At 35.2% G+C, this 17,853-nt stretch overlaps 1 protein-coding gene across 2 annotated transcripts; it reads right to left on the minus strand.

Moving 5' to 3' along the window:
* Window positions 1–311: 311 nt before the first annotated feature.
* On the minus strand, window positions 312–17,437 carry alpl (alkaline phosphatase, biomineralization associated). Of its 2 annotated transcripts, none has more exons than XM_079396267.1 (12): window positions 17,339–17,437; window positions 13,405–13,537; window positions 12,217–12,336; window positions 10,454–10,569; window positions 9,091–9,265; window positions 8,137–8,312; window positions 7,016–7,156; window positions 6,537–6,606; window positions 5,836–5,970; window positions 4,418–4,609; window positions 4,219–4,338; window positions 312–2,630 (listed from the first exon to the last, which is right to left on the minus strand). In XM_079396267.1, the coding sequence occupies exons 2-12, from the start codon at window positions 13,472–13,474 to the stop codon at window positions 2,365–2,367; spliced, it is 1,581 nt and encodes a 526-aa protein (XP_079252393.1). In that variant the 5' UTR covers window positions 13,475–13,537; window positions 17,339–17,437; the 3' UTR covers window positions 312–2,364. The 2 variants fall into 2 exon arrangements, with proteins under 2 accessions (XP_079252393.1, XP_079252394.1); XM_079396268.1 differs by lacking the exon at window positions 17,339–17,437 and adding an exon at window positions 14,780–15,122.
* Window positions 17,438–17,853: the final 416 nt, after the last annotated feature.

Here is a 17,853-nt window from a genome sequence, read left to right on the forward strand (position 1 = left end):
CGAGTTCCATTTTCTGCAGCTGAGCTCTGTGCATTTCATAACCACAAACAGTGAATGAAAGCCACCTAAAACAAAATGACACATTCAAAATTTTTCTCCTCACACATTTTGTTTTTATTTATTGTGTAATTTTTCCTCCATCTTCAGAGCTTTGTATATTTTTTAATGACTTGCAATGTCTGCTATAATGGCATGTTTGGATTTGGGTCTAAGTGATTTACTTTAAATCCATATTTTTGCCATTATACATGAATTGCGTACATTCATAAAGAGACTCACTGATGCTATAAACAAACAACAACTGCACAACTATCGTTCAGATTCTGCATTTAATAACGTGATGTGAAAACATGGTAGATAAACAGTATTTCAAAAACATACAGAACAATTGTTCTGATTTTCAAACAGGTTACAGATACCATTGTATTGCAGGTAAATTAGTATAATCTGAATCAAGCATTTCCAAATCAAACATTAATGTACATTTTTACTTTGCATACAAGGGATGCAAACATGGCTTGACTAGTAAAAGAAAATAGTGCTTTAACAATTAAAATAGTAATGGTTGCTCTAAATTTGTGACTTGCTTTAATGGGAATTTTGAACTGGTCTTCACAGGGGAATGTAATGCACTTAAGGCATTACATGTCAGTGAGGTAGACTGTATTTGATTTCAAAAGTAGGAAAAAAATTGAAAAATGCTGAGTGAATCCTTATATCCTTATAAGTAGAGTAATTGTTGTGTTAGTCCTGATGATATGTTTCAAAATCATTCTCTAATAAGCACAAACTGTCTACTTTGAGGCAGTCGTGGCCTAATGGATAGAGAGTTGGACTTGTAACCTGAAGGTCGTGGGTTCGAGTCTCAGGTCCGACAGGGATTGTAGGTGGGGGGAGTGAATAACCAACACTCTCTCCATCCTCAATACCACGATTGAGGTGAGACCCTTGAGCAAGGCACCGAACCCCCAACTGCTCCCCGGGCGCCGCAGCATTGGCTGCCCACTGCTCCGGGTGTATGTTCACTACTGTGTGTACACTTGGATGGGTTAAATACAGAGCACAAATTCTGAATATGGGTCACCATACTTGGCCACACACCACTTCCCTTTCCCTTCCCTTTATTTCTAGTCATTTAATTATCGCTTTATTAACATTTTTGGGGAAAAAATATAAGGTAACTAAAAAGGCCAAGCTCACACTAAACAAATTTCAAACTCATTGCACAAAGCACTCATAATCTGAAAAGCACTGCATTGTAATTATTCTTTACATCTTATAAACATTCTTTGTTTTTTAATTCTCTTGAAAACATCTGCTGCTAATATATACTATCGTTCAAAAGTTTGGGGTCAGTAAGAATTTTTTTTTATAATTTTGAAAGCCTCTTTTGATCACCAAGGCTGCATTTATTTATATAAAAATACATTAAAACCATAATATTGATACATTTTAAAATAACTCTTTTCTGTTTTAATACATAATGTCATTTATCCTGTGAATCCTGTGATGCAAAGCTGAAATTTCAGCAGCCATTACTCCAATCATCAGTGTCACGTGATCCTTCAGAAATCATTCTAATATGCTGACTTGCTGCTCAAGGAACATTTCTTATTTTCATCAATAACGAAAACAGCTGTGTTGCTTAATATATTAGTGGAAACCATGAACATATAATAAACAGAAAGTCAGTTTGTGAACACAAAGTTACTGTCACTTTTAATAAATTTAATGTATCCTTGCTGAATAAAAGTATCAATTTCTTTTTCTTTTTTTTTTTTGATCCCAAAGATTTGAACGGTAGTGTAGTATCTTTTTACTGATGCAGAGCAGATAAAATCTTCACAAGAGATTAGTGAAAATGCTCACGTGACTTGACAGACCTCACAAAATCTCAGAGCTAAAATGGTGTAGTGTGAGCTTGTTATACAACTATTGGTTCCAATCCTCTGATTTGCATTCTTTCCACTCGCATTCTCTGTTCCAGACAGACTGTCAATCTGCGAGTTGCATCCTTTGGAAGTATTTTTGCTGGCCAATTTTTTTTTTGTTATTTATTATTATGATCGTTATTATTTATAGAACAACAATATCACACTGACATTTGTGCTGCTGTACTGAATCATAGTAATTCTGCTATTCAGAACTCCAACAAGAAAAAAATTATTGAAATTTCGTTACTGCGACAAAACTTTCTCAAATTGGCCTCAAGCTCTCCATAATGCCCACACATTGGTCCCAATGTTGATAATTGGTTTAAAAACTAATCACGTTATAAAAATCATAAATTCCACTTGAAAGAACCAGTTAGGATAGTTTCTGATCTAATCACGGTAAGATAAGAGAGGATCCAGAGAAGAGGGGTCAGCACAGAAGCCATTTAACTGCGAGAAGAAGGGCCAGCGTAGGGGAAATATGACTGAGAGAAGGGGAATCGGAGTTTGTATGGCAGTGGTCTTTGTTTTGGCCGATGCAAGCTGCGTAGGCCATGACGTGGGGAATGTAATGCTGCTCCTGGACTCCATGAAGAAGATGAGCCATTGGACCTTTGGAGAATATGGCCACGTCTTCACCGCCATGAGTCTCCATGCTCAAGGGAACAGCAGACTGCGCCTGATAGTTGTTTTGTTCTGAAGACAGAAAAAAGTGTGTTGATGTATAATGTATGTGTGTTAATATTTATATTTATATTATATTAAAATGTAAAAAACACACCACCTTAGTTAAATACAAATATGAATTTTAACAATTACAGTTAAAACAATAGCATGTAGCTTGAAAGTATTTCTCGATAATTAGCAGAAGTAAATTAGTAATGTTACATTCAAATTGAATTACAATTCATATTAAATTAATATTTAATAAAACAATACTTAATAAATAAAGAAACAAAATTGAGAGCAGTGCAGTTTCTTGTTTCTTATTGCTTGTCAATACTAATAACTACAGTTGCTTTTTTTTGTCCTGGAAATGAATGACAGAACAATGTCAGCAGGAGGGATGACATTGCATTTTACTTAATTGTTTTTGGATTGCGCTCTATCAGTGAAAACAGCAATTGAAACAGACAAACCTATGCTGTGGAATAGTAATGAGACAAACAGTGAAAGCCAGAGAGTGATGGGGAAGAGAATGTGAGAAGAGAGAGCCCGAGCCAGAACAATACCCATAATTCTATGGCTTGTCAAACATATAGACGAAGAGTAAGAAAGATGGGAGGTGGGATGAGAGAGAGATTCACTTTATCATCATCAACTACCACTGAGTTTGACATTCAGGGCGCCTACATGCTATAGTTGACAGTGCATCAGAGATTCAATTCAATAAGGACGGTGGGCCACAATGATGTAGTTTACAACAAATCTCTCCAATAAAAAGTATTATGCAAAATTCAAATATAAATGTAAATTAACAAACCTTAGCAACCACAAACTTTTTAACGATAATGTTCCTTAAAGAAAGCTTTTATTCTCACCGAGGCTGCATTTATTTGAATAAAAATACAGTAGAAAACAGTAATATTGTAATGTAAGTACTTCTATTTTATTATTTATTTTATTATATATTTTAAGCTGTAATCGCTGTCACATGATCCTTCAGAAATCATTTTAATGTGTTGATTTTGGAGCTCAAGATGTCGTATTAAAAACAGCTGCTTAATATGGAAATCATGAAACTATTATAATTCATTATTTTAATAATTTAATTATTTGAAATAGAAGCCGTATTAGAATTAACATTAGAATTGTCTTTACTCTCACTTTTTTTTTGTTTATTGTGTCCTTGCTGAATAAAACTGTTGTGTACAAGAACATATGTTTTCTCCATCTCTTAATCACAGTGAGGGGTCCTTTACTAAATAAAAATGTTGAAGAGCCCTGAATGCAATGGATGATGCACTGCAATGAATCCATTTCAGAAAAGCAGATCCACAAATCCAATATGCTATATTCCCACTTGATTTCCAACCAGGCCCTTTCAGTTCCGCAAAATGAGTTGTAAGCTTTTCAGTCCATCAGGCTGTACCATCAGAGCTGGTTCCACCCTTACTGTATTCTACAGTATGGACGTTTTACATTATTTGTTGGCATATGCCATAGAGTTGCAAGAAACAGACAAACAGGAACAATTAAACCTAAATCCCCTAAAGATTCCAAGTATCCCAAAAAAATAGGTCTCAAGGCAGAACCAGGAAGCGATAAGCCTGTAATTACTTACGGTAGTCCACAGTTGAGACATTTTCTCTAGCACCGTTAACCAACTTGAACCCTGGGCCATTTCCATAGAGAATGGATGTGAAGGGCTTCTGGTCAATGTCACTCATTATGGGGGCCAAACCTTAGGAAAAGACAATTGCCATCACACCATACTCTATAATTAAAGTTCTCCCAGCATGCCTTGAGCTTTCATTACTTACCAAAGATTGAGTTTCCCCGATGTGTGTAGCCTCCAAAGCTGAAGACATGAGAGTGATCAGCCGTGACGACTGTCAGTGTGTCATAAATGCTGGTGAGGAAACCGGCTCGGGTAATGGCTCGGTCCATTTCCACGGCGTCATGTAAGGCCTGCTTGGCTTTTCCCTCATGGTGTCCGTGATCGATGCGCCCACCTGCCAGCATACAGCCCAGTCAGCGGTCTCATACAGAGCATGAAGACATACACTAGATCTCAACATATCTTCAATACCAGCAACAGCATTTCAAACATTTGATCCTACATTAATACACAATGTCGAGGAGTTTATTAATAGTAAAATTAATTAAAAGTCGAAATCCTGCATTTTTATGTAATGTGATAGTAGCTGTTGCGTGCAGCTTTTAAATGAATAAAATTAACTCATTTTAATTTAATCAATAAGCGGTTTAGTGTGATTTTATTTTTGTCACAATAACTGCGGGTTTCCATCCAAAGTTGTGAATTTAAGTTATGCACAAAATTGGAATATTGCATAAAACATTTGCGAATAAGCACCGTTTCCATTCTACGAGTCAAAAAGAACAAAACCATCACTTTCTGATAAACTGGCACTAAATATCACTAAGAAAAGTAGGAGAAGCCACTGAATAATATAATTTTCATATAAATTACTTGCACCTCAGAGAAAGCAGGCGAAACACAATAAATGCAGTCATTGCTGCTGTTTGGGAATGCAGTCGTGTTTAGGAAGGATCATAACATTTCAGATGCTGTGCAACAAGATCGGTCGGCTGGTTAGTCAGGTTATCCCGTACCATCAGGCAAAGTCACATGACGTTTTAATGTACATGGAGGAATTAGCAAAATGTGTTTCTATCTCCCATTATTCACGTCAACCCTTTTTCACACAAGTCAAAAACCAACTCAAGCGAGCGTAAAAACTTTTAACGAATTAAGGGATTTTTTTCAAAATATGCAGTTTCCATCACTCGTTTCTGATGCGATACTTCAAAATGCGTATAAAAGCAGGGTGATGGAAACAGTGATTGTAGTGCTACAAGCGAAATAAGGCAATCGTCCAATTAATTTTAATGAGAGCTTCAAATTAATTTATTCAATTCATTATTCGTTTTCTAAAGGTTTTGTGAAATTACTATGCTTCTAATTGTATTACAGTTTTCTTATTTCAATATTTTTTTTGGATCACATATATACTTATATTGCATGCATTTCATTATAATACCAGGCTATGATATATATATAAAATGTTTAATATAAAATTAATTTGCAGTAGATTGACAGTAACTTCCACAGCACTGAGAAATGCAAAATAATTGTTTGCAGTTTAATCAGATGTTGAACTGACCTCCCATCGCAATACTGTGGTTTAATGACTGGTGATGTACACTATACTTTTACCTTCCACCAGCAAGTAGAATCCGCGTTCATTTTTTCTGAGGATCTTAATGGCCACGTCTACCATCTCAGTGAGGGAAGGGTCAGTTTCTTTGTTTCTCTCAAGCTCGTAGGGCAGGTCTGCCGGCTCAAACAGACCTGCAGTGCAAACAGAACAAAAAAAAAGACAATGTAAATGGATAAGTAAAACAAAAAAGGTCACTTAGGAGTTAGTTCACCCCAAAATGAAAATTATGTCATTAATTACTCACCCTCATGTCGTTCCAAACCTGTAAGAATGGGTTCATCTTCGGAACACAAATTAAGATATTTTTGATGAAATCGGAGAGCTATCTGACACTCCATAGACAGCAACACAACTGAAATGTTCCCAGGTTGAGTAAATTGTTATTTTTGTTTTCTTTGCGTAAAAAATAAATATATATATATTCTCGTGACGTCGCAAAACTTAAGTTGAGCCACTGATGTCACATGGACTGTTTTACCGATGTATTTACTACGTTTCTGGACCTGGGAACATTTCAGTTGTGTTGCTGTCTATGGAGTGTCAGATAGCTCTCCGATTTCATCAAAAATATCTTAATTTGTGTTCTGAAGATGAACGAATGTCTTACGGGTTTGGAATGACATGAGGGCGAGTAATTAAAGACAGAAGTTTCATTTTGGGGTGAACTAACCCTTTAAGTAATGGTTATGAAACTCACCCAAAAGATAATCCACATTGTTTGGATTCAGAGAAATGAGATCCTTCCTGTTCCAAACATAGTAACCTCTCTGATTACACAAAGGTGACGAGAAAAACATGAAATAGGTTAGATAAATGACCGTACTCTCTTATCTAGATGCTTTATAGAATGTGTTACACTGCTATGATCAATATCTCTGTAATACGGTCTCACAACAAGTAAATTGTCTTTATCTGTTATTAACTGCACAGCTGTAAAGCCTGCTTTAGGGGCCTCAAGAGAATCAGATCAGATTCAGAGAAGTAAATAAACAGGACATCATCAAAATAGCACAAATACACTGCCAAAGTCAGGCAAACGCAGAGAGAAAATTAAAAAAAGATTTGTCAGCAGAGGCATAGCGTGGAAGCTTTTTTTTCCTTAACTGAATTGAACATGACATTGTAAATGAAAAGATGGAATGAAATGCCCTGTTTTTCCCTTGTTTCATCTTTCACCTTATCCTTCATTCTGTCAGTCCACTCCCCCACAAGGTTCCTGCCATCTTTGCGTGTACCGTTGTGTTTCTTGTCTCCTGGGTATTCCACATCTGGTGTGTTTCTGGGGTACATATTTCTCCGCCCACCTCCCATAATCACCTGTCCGTCCAAACCAAGAAAAAAGGGAAACATCACAGTGCTGTCCAAAAGAAAATCTCATTTAAACCAAAAGATGTTGAAAATGTAAAACAAATGAACATTATGCACAATAAAGTAGAAATATTTACAATTATGCACTAATATTTTAAATAACTGTAAATATTTATTATTCTTCATAAGAAAAATATTATTAATAATACTTGTTTTAAATATTATTTAATATTGGTGTATTTAAAATATTAAATACAAATGATTTTATTTGCATTAATATTGTTGTTGTTATAATTGTTCATATTATTAACTATTATTCTCGTTATTATATTTTATAATTTATTTGAAAACTTGAAAAACTTGATTTAACAATAATAATAAGTTTTAAAAATACTTTGAATATTAACTAATTATTTTATCAACATTATTACCAATAACAACAACACTGTAATGTATAATTTATTTAATCATACTTTTATTTTATCAATATCATCATTAGTAATAGTAATATTTAATATAATAATTTAATCAATATTTTAATAATTAATTTGAATTTAATACATTTGTATATGTAAATAAGTACATACAGTCAAAGCAAAAATTCAGACACCAGGTTTAAATTTTTAATATTGAAATTTGATATTTTTTACTAGTGGGTGCAGTAGACTATAGTTAATTTATGTAAGTGAGGATAGCAAAATAAAGTAAACTGACATATTATACCGAAAAATTCGTCATACAGTGGACTACCAGTAAAATTGATAAAAATTTGGGACCAAAAATTATTCAGACACTTTGACCTTTGACCTGTTTTGTCTAAGTGTTTTTCTTTAATTGCTAATGCAACCTGTTTACACCACAGACTGTTGAATGTTGAAGATGTCTTAATATATTTTGGTTTGACTGTATAAATATTACACTGAATGACACAACCCAACACTATATAAGACCAGCTCATAAAATTGGAAGATAATCATTAAAAAACTCACGTCAATATCAGGGATATTTTCAAAGAGTTGTCTGGCAATGTCCTTGCATCCGCTCTGGAGTGCTTCAGCAGGCATTTCTCCGTCTGAATACCAGTCCCGGTCTACACAGTGTGCATACGCCGCACTCGGAGTGGCATGGTTCACTCGCGTTGTTGTGACAATTCCCACTGATTTGCCTGGGGAAATTACAGGTTGAAAGTGTTAATTGTTCCTGTAGGGACATGGCCATGATTACCACTATATTTACTGTATATTCAACTGGATTACATATTTTTTCCTCATCTGTCTAGTAACTCAATAACATATATTTAATCAACAGACTGACTTCGAGTAAACCAAATGAAATATGCACTGCATCAGCTTTGCAATGTTTGATTGTAAGTCTTTTTGTCTGGCTAAGGTCACTCAGTTGTATGGTACAGTATTTTTATGCATTCTCTGGCACCCAAGTGAGAGAGCATTTTAGCCTGTACTCAGATCAGGTCAGGTTATCAGTTTGACACTGATTGGACCATCCGCCTTTTAAACCTCTCAGCTGGATTTTAACTGTTTATTCTGGTCATGTCGTACAAATTCCACTCGGCTACTTTCATTCACCTCTACCTTCGGCAGAGGACTTCCGTCTTATAAAACGCTTCATTTGTTTTTATTTTCAACATGAGAATAAAATATGAGCAAGCCATCTGCGTGTCACGCTCGTCAGTCAAACTGTCACTCTTCTCATTTCTTCCTTTACTTCAGATAAGGACGTGGTTTTTCCGCTTTCTTCAATCTTTTATCTGCTTTATGTGCCAGTTTCACCTTTGTTTCTCTCATGCAAAAACAAGTTAATGGATTCCTAGCATAAAAATAAGCCTAGAAACAAATATCCCATCTATATTCTAATTGCAATAGAAGTCGGGGACAGAAAGGCATTATAGCTGCTGTGTGAGAGGATTCAACAGGGCATCTTACCTGCGTCTTTGGCCCATTTAAGAATGGAGGTGACCTCGTTCCCCCGAGTGGTGTTGCACTGGGATTTCACAGCTGCTGCAGTCACTCCAACCGTACCCTCGTTGGCCTTCACCCCGCACAGATATGCTGTGGCAGTGCCTGCGCTGTCTGGGACCTGAGCATTGGTGTTATATGTCTGGAGGAAAAAAACGTGTTTACAAGAGCAAAATTAAAGTGCACTTAGTGTAGCTCTATAAATGTCCATTCAGCATCAAGCATGATTATAAACAATGATGATATTTATAATGAGTCCAATAGTCTGAGACCATTTGTGTTTTTTTTTTTCATTTAATAAATAAATACTGTCATAACCCTGTAAAGCTCATGAAATAATATCTACTAAAATGGAACACTTTATTGAACCTTTAGACATTTTTTTTTTTTTTAAATCTAAAAAGTTTTCCACATGTTTTTTGTTGAGTATCATATTTGATACATCTGGCTTTTATGGCTCATGTAGTATGAGGAGAATCTGGAGCTCATACACAAGAAAAATAAATAAATTTAAAAAATGATTCCCAAGCTAAGCAAAAATATGAAATTTGGTGCAGTTGATGTCATTTATATGGCCAAAAGGTAAAATTAAATTCTAACCTTGTAACGTACATCAATGATATCTTTTCAACCGTATAGCAGATAATGCATATTAAAATCATCTCCCAATCATATGTCTTTATCAGATGATTGAGAGATAAACGGTCCTCAAAAGCCTGATGTATCATATCTGATACTCCTAACATAATTTTTCTTTAAAAATTATGTTTTGATAATCAAGTCCATCTGAATTGCTTCAGTCCAATAAGTGTTCATCTATCGCTAACAATATAAAAGATATTCTTAAACTTATTTGCTGACTTTAGACAAATCAGTACAGATTTCACAGCAAACAGATATCTGCATCATGACTTGAAGGGGAACGTTTTAGAATTATACTAAAAGGCCTTTTACGTGCTAAAAACATTTAAAACATCAATCAGATGACAATGATGTGTAATAGATTGTGTACAACAGTTTTAGTGATTTAGAGCCCTTAGAAATTTGTATATCAATTAGGCTTTATAGGGTTAAGTGAAACGTTTACATGAAGCCAAAAAGAAAAGAGCTGCATATATCTTAGAGATAATAACTGACTATCTTTCACAGATGTTATTTTAATAATACCTAACACCTGTGACATATTTACAGAAGTCATCGTTCCAAAACCGTGACAGCTAGAGAAATGAAACTATGATTTGAGTCTGTTCTCTGTGGCCCGGGGTGAGCGACTGCATGGATTATGAGCACAAAGGGATGGTATGATGGGATTACAGCACGCGGGATGTACCTTAGAGAGGGCAACGTAGGGAAATTTGTCCATCTCTAGCTGTGTTTCCTCACCATTCTGTCCACTCAGTTGACCCTTTAGAATGCGTGCTGCTGTGACTGTGGGTACACCCATGCCTACACACAACAAAGTTGGGTCATTCACACAGTCTATTTTTAACACCATATCCTTAAAGCACCTGAATTGTACAAAATTGTATGCTGAGAAGAAAATGTTCAAAATGCACAATGCCATTGAAAAGAGTTTGCAAAGTCTGTCTTTAAACCTTATACTCATATAAAGCTTAAATAAATCATGAAATATTACACAGTGTTTCAAAATGTAATTATTATTTAGTTGCTATAAACTGAAATTATAACAAAAGTACTCTGAAATATAAAACAGAGCAATTTGATCGAACTGCAAGTACTCAAAATGTTTACGCAAATACATATTTGTTTACCTTGTATTCTTGGCATGAGGACAAGGTAATTTTCAATAAAACTATGACTTTTAAAAGCATTCTATAAACACATTTGAACAATATCGACTGATCTTGCCAACTTTATATATATAAGTTATATTTTAACCATGTTTGCAGTCCAAATTGAATGTGATGATGAATGAGATGACAAGACTGTGTACTGCTAAATAATGGCAAGAAACTTTTTTTATTGAGTTGTGTAGTCTGGTGTAACAAATGACAAATGGCTCTTTAAATTTGGTTCTTTTTAGTTAATCAAATACATTCAGTGTGGTTTGATTCATGAACAAGTGACCCTTTCACACTACTTCTTTTTTAGAGAATTAAACATACAGTGATACCAGTGAATTCGAATTTATGAACAAATGACTCATGAAACGGAAAACAGCTCTGAGTCTCTTGAACTCAGTCCTTGAATGAACTTACTGAATCTGTCAGAGTGCTTATCATAATCAACATCAAATTATCATGGCTTTAAGTGATGCAATATTTGAATACAATAGGATATATTGCATACAAAACCTATTCAAATTCACAAGTCTTTTTTTGAACTTGATTGGCTGACCTCCAAGAAAATCATCAGAAACATTACAATTTCTTAATGCATGAATCAGCAGGTCAACTGATACAAATCTTCTTCAAGCTCTATTTCAACCATGGCTTCTAGATAATCTTATGTGAATTCATCCTTTTGTGCCTGGTATGTGGTTTTTGTCACAGTGAAAACTGCAATAAATCTACATGACAGTGGTTGAACTGAGGCTTCGTAAGATTTATTTTGTAGGTTTTTGTAAACTGGTGCTTATATGCCGGCATTGCTTTCACAGGGGTATGGTGCAAAATAAATCAAATTCTTCCTGTAAAATTGGATAATTTCTGAGGTAATTATCTGTTTTCTGCAAACAACATGCAGATTACCATTTTCTTACTTCCTTCTTTGCTTTTATCGCCTAAGCTTATTTTGATAACTACTGTTTTTTCAAATTTGCCCAGCTTTCATGCATTGTACAAGCTAAAGTTCATTGAGACATTGACTGTGGTTAATTTGTTTATTTCTCCTTAACTGGGTATCCTACCCATGTTAATGCTTAATTTTGAAGCAGGTTCATACACTGTAACAGTGCTTTTAAAAAATATTAAAAAATATTTTTTAAAAGCATTTTTTAAAAAATATTTTTTTAATATATTAAAAAAATATATTTTGTTAGACCTGGTATTGCACAAACAGTTTTCAAGACTTGGTTGGAAAAAAACAACAATAATGATCTCAGGATAAAGATCCACCAATTGCGTGACTTACCATCACCGAGAAAAAGAATGATGTTCTTGGCAACATTCTTGTTAAGGTCTTGGAGGGTCAAAGCATTTTTTAGTGTTCGCTGAGCCCATTCCTTCCAGAAATCAGGGTCCTTCTCTTGTTCTACAAGCCGTAAGAAAACATGTTTACACCTTTGCCCACAAATTATAACACACAAACAACAAAGTTTCTCCTGCAAAACAAGATAATGATCATGGCCTTAGACCGGAAGTATCCATTTAGAGATTAGGAGTATGCTATCGTTCTCTAATGTTATGACGACAACTAAATTCCTATGTTATGCATGTCTTCTTCAGTCCACATAAGCTTCTTAAAACCCACAATCACGTAAATGAACATATCTAGGATCATCTGACCCGAAGGTCCAATCTTCTTATGGAAGCTAATGTACATTTGAAATGAGTTTTATTCTATGTCTGTAGTTGGAACAAGGTCAAAAAGAAGACTATTAAACTTCAGTAGTCTGAAATGGTTTTACATCGTTTATGAAGCACTCATCTGACATTATATGACTCTGCATAAATCAAAGATACTGCAAGCAAACTATAAGTAAAGCAAAGCTACTTTCCCAGAGAGTTTAGTTCCAACCCTGCTTCAGTACAAATGTTTATTATTATCCTTAAGTCTTCTTGAAGATCTCGATTTGCTGGTTCACAAGTATTTGATTTAGGGCTGGAGGTAAACTTAGCAAGAAGGTAGATCTTCAGGAACAGGATTTAGCACCCTAGCTATCCACCTTTTTCTTCAACGTGGAAGTAAGCCTATGGGCAAGACTTCCAGTTCATTAGCCACTATAGGGAAATAACGAGAAGACTAACAATGTGCAATAAACAGTCAAACTGTTTGCACAACAAACTAGTTTGTTCACAATTAAGATAATACATTAAATTGAATATAGCAAGACACACCAATTTTCAATATCAAGCAGCAAAACTAACCATTTTGTACAACTAAAAATAGCTGGACGCAGATGAGACTGGAATCCAGACCCATAGATTTTACAAATGGCTGCGCCCGTTTTTACAGGAAGAAAAAGGTGGATAATCCGTTCTAAAAGTGTCTCTATTAAATTTTAAAGGGACAATATGCTCATCATTGCAGAGAAAAGTGTCATTGTAATATCTAATAATGGCAAAAGGCCAATAAACAAAAAAAAGTGTCTTAACTGACCTGGAAATTCAGGCTTTGCCATTCCTCCCCAAACCAGGCAACTGAGGATAAAGAGTGCAACGACCTTCATTTTGTATCAGCTGCTGTTTTGCAGAATAACTCAAGTTCCAAGGATGTCAGAAAACTCCAGGATCTGCAATGAAAACAGGATACAGGAATGTTAAAATTCAGTGTTAAAAAAATCTATGTTAACATTCAGTGTTCAGAGATAGCTATAATTAAGCCATTCATTTGCTGATTTGAACTCTGTGTTACTGTGGCTCTTCCATCTATTCGTTTGAGCAGTCTAATATAATTATATCAGCTCAGCCAATGTTGTGAGTTTCAAGATTTTATTCATCACATACACAATTATACAGAGTATAACCAGCAGTGAAGTGCAAGTAAAGTAAGTAAGTTTGGGGCAGGTCTACATTTCTCCGGGTATATTTAGTTTGAAAACAATTATTACTGTTGCTGTTATGTGTGAAATGACACACTTCATCTTTAAAGACAGAAAACAACTATTTACTATCCCAAGGTTTATTTTTTCCATTACAATCTTATATTCATGTGCCAAAACAACTGAAATATGATTGACTTTTCAGGTGAGAATGCATGTCACAAAAATGTATACAAGCAATAATTTAGTGGCATATTTGCACATTCATTTGTGTAGCTACCTAAAAGTTCACACCTGAAAACATGATATAGCTGCATTATTAGTATTAAACCTTTCTGTCTTCTACTCTTTAGTCAAGGTCACTTTAATGGGATTGAGTGCCACTGCACATGGTGCTTTAATAGGCATGACAAAGCTGATTAACTGGACACCTCTGTTCCAAGGCACAGAACTGCAAGATTTCTATTACGAACACACATTCTGAGCTTACTTTACATCCTTTAAATGAGGTCTTTAATCATTGCGCAAAAAGCATCAATCAGTAACAAAGCCATGTGTTCAATCAACTTATACATTAGCCATGCTATCTGGAGCTTTGACCACTTTGTATTTACGTTTGTAAAACTGGAAAAAATGGGCATTGTGTTAGTCAAATAATGAAATATGAAAGGCTTGAGTTAATGTAAAGCTATGGATCTGGTATCTTTCTATTCGAAATCTATCGGATCTTTCAGATGTACTTCCCACGCAGTTTTGAAGAGTGAAATGAACAAGCTTATCTTTCTTGATTGTTAAGGAATGGTTATCTTGTTTGTTTAATAGCTTGTTTTACTTTTTAGATCTACTTAATATTGGCCCAAACCCTTTGGTATTTGGTTATACAGTTCACTACCCTAAAAATCATCATGACGCCAACAACCAATCACTAATGCACGTTATTAAAAGCATTTGTTTCCTGTGTTACAATCGACACACCATCAACAGCACACAGACCTGAAAGTGAACTTCTAAGCATTTTCTTCCCATTAGTTCTGCTACAAAGACACTTTCACCATGACTTGAGGCTCATTCACATGCTCTGTCAAAAACGCAGTGGGGCTCCAACTGGAAGAACTCTTGAAGCTAGTCTGCAGGTGAAGAAACACAGCAGTGCCAAAACACAAAGGAGCAGCAAACCGGAGAACAAAGTTGTCAACAAAACCGAAACTCCTTCTCGATTCATGGCATCAGAATGCAGAGATGTCCTTCTTTTGGAAGTAAACCCGTCCAAAACAGAAACATATATGTAACCAGCTATCCTTGTTTTGACATGCTGACTCGAACTACAACTGCAAATGAGATCTGTTCTCTAAGTATGCGCTCAGGAGGATGAGGATTAGGGTTATACTGATTATATTATACTGATGGAGGCAATATTCCTTCATGTCTTCATTTTATGAACAGAGACTTTTTTGAAAGTGCAAATAAAGTATTCATTTCAGACCTGTCAGATCAATGCTATTTGTAGGACATGCAATTTCATGTCGACTCTGGACTGCCATCAAATCAGTTATGTTGTTCTGTCAGAACCTGTTATGTTTTTTAATGCCCGTAAACCCCTGAAAGCTTAACTCTATCGCTCCAGTAAACAGGAACATTAGATCACATCATGTAACAGGATTTACATTACACTCCTTCTAACATCCTAGAGGCCATTCGATCACAGAACATCAAACACTGGCATAAGGATTTTATTAGGTTGTGCATGGCACTAACACAAGACAAAACCAAAACTAATTAATCTAATTATGCTGAAGAGTCTCTGAACAACAAACCCTTTTAAGGACAAGCACAAATTTTAAACAAGATGTTCTCAAGTTCATATAATCCAAAACAGTTTTGGGCTTTCTTGCTGTGCTATTGTTCCATCTACCACGTTAGTATTATTGCAATCAGTTGGGCACATAATCAATAAAATGTTCACAAACATGCTATGTCTGGGAAGCACTTAGGAAGTTTTAAAAAATCCTTTCCTTTCCTTGCATTGCATTGTATTCTCTTTATGCCATTTCTGTTTTTCTTTCTTCTTTTAAAAAGTACGGTAAAACAGGAAAGTGTCTTAATTGTTCTAGTATCCTGCAGTGCAGCACAAATATGAGAAAGCAGAAACAGAAAGAGAGAGGCACAAGGCTGGAATTCATAGTCTCACAGAATGCCATAGCCCTGTCTCGACAGTTTGATGCCTCGTCCAAACATTTTGAAGGAATTCTAATGGAATTTTGATTATAATTCAGAACCAATCATAATGGGATCAAACAGGAATCCTCAAAGAATCAAATAAGATCCTACTTGATGAACAAAAATATTATTCAGCATTATCTTATATGATTCCTAGATGACTTTTGTTTGATCCATTTCAGATTGGATCCAAATTACAATAGAAATTCCATTTGTTTAAATCAGTCAGGAAATGCATAGGTTTAAAAGGGTAAAACTGTACAGAAAAGTGAGTCTGTACCCTAAAATAAAATAAATGAATACATTAATAAAGTGAAATATTATAATATACTTGGTGAGCATGAAATATTAAGACTGTCACTCAGCATGTTTAATATTTCTTTCTCTAAACTGTCCGTCATGCACTTAGTCTACAATACCTTATTATTCATAATTAGATTAAAATGAACTTCATATAGCCCTCTCCTGCGATTAACATTTTTCAATGTCCGAATACATTTTTGTCATAATCGTTTCAAATGAATTATTTTAAAGTAGCGAATAAAAACTTCCAAATCCATATGACAAGGACACCATAAACCATGAGCGGACCCCTTCAGATCTTTAGGACAGTGTCAAGGTCATTAAAGATTTTTTTAATAACATTTTCTTGTTTGAATTAGAAATGAGGTTTTCGTGTCATATGGAGAAATCCTAAAAACTTCTTCGCGTACATGTCATGATATTTGTAAGATTTTTTTTACCTTAAAAATGAAAGAATTAGGCTAGTAGTATTTAGTACTCGATTGATGTACTCAACCAATATGAATACACAGGTCGCATTACTTTATCTCGGGCATATTTGTTTATCATTGACCCATTTATTTGAAGTTTATTTGTCAGCATGTATGGGTAAAGCCAGCATCTTTGCAGTAATAATCGTTTTCCCCCACCACTCTACAACGTCCCACTGTCTCATGTGCAGTGATGCACAGAAAAGCGCTTCTTTTTCAATTACATCCTCTCATCTTTTCAGACCATACAATGTCTGTTTGTAGCCATAGTCTGCCAAAACGCGATTAGCGCTCACAGAACAGGAAAACCATCGGCATCCCCCACATCACTGAAGCGTATCATTGTAATTCCCGGTTTGCTGCTTAATTGCAGTAAAGTTAGAAGAGCAGCTCGCCGTTATGCAAACGGAGATCCCAAAGCAACCTGTTGAATCGTATTGGATTAATAAAAGCACAACTCTCCAACTCTTCCCAGCGTTGTCATTAGAACTCCAGTCACATGTAGCGGTGAATGAACAGAGTCATTCAGCAGATAAGCAGCGACCAAAGTGATCCTACTCACCCTCGTGTTATATGTATCCGTGCACCTCTGCGATTCCAGCAAAACAGGATTCACATTCACGTGCTGTTCTCTAGTCGAGCTTTTATAATGCTTAACAATGAGCCAGCCCGAGAGAGATAGAGAGAGAGAGAGAGAGAGCCCGTTAGTCGAGTCCAGTATTAATAATAGCGCAATCTGAAGCGCGAGCTCCTCCTGTTGATAGGAGCCTCATACAGGACAGGAGCTTTCTTATATTTCTATTTCAGTCCTGCATTTCTTGCACGACCAATAATACTGTCAATTTAGAATTAACACAAGCCAGTACACGTTTATTGATGTTTTAGATTTAACATTTAAGTCAACATTTTTAAGTCAGGCTACAAAAAAATAGGTTATAGTGAGTTAAGATGTGTCAAATCCACAACAGTTTTCAGCAATTCAATTGTATACCCTCTAGTTAATAATAATAATAATAAAGTAGAATTAGAATTAAACAATTATAGTAAACTTAAAACTTAAAATAAAATATAAAGCAT

This window comes from Barbus barbus (genome assembly GCF_936440315.1).
Source record: "Barbus barbus genome assembly, chromosome: 37".
NCBI lineage: Eukaryota > Metazoa > Chordata > Actinopteri > Cypriniformes > Cyprinidae > Barbus > Barbus barbus.

What these genes read in the sequence shown, in the direction of transcription:
- alpl (XM_079396267.1), bottom strand. Translation starts at nt 13,474, where the DNA reads ATGAAGGTCGTTGCACTCTTTATCCTCAGTTGCCTGGTTTGGGGAGGA. An exon ending in CATTCTTTTTCTCGGTGATG is followed by an intron (nt 10,570 to 12,216) that starts GTAAGTCACGCA and finishes TGTTGTGTGTAG; the next exon opens with GCATGGGTGTACCCACAGTC. An exon ending in TGTCTCAACTGTGGACTACC is followed by an intron (nt 2,631 to 4,218) that starts GTAAGTAATTAC and finishes TTCTGTCTTCAG; the next exon opens with AACAAAACAACTATCAGGCG.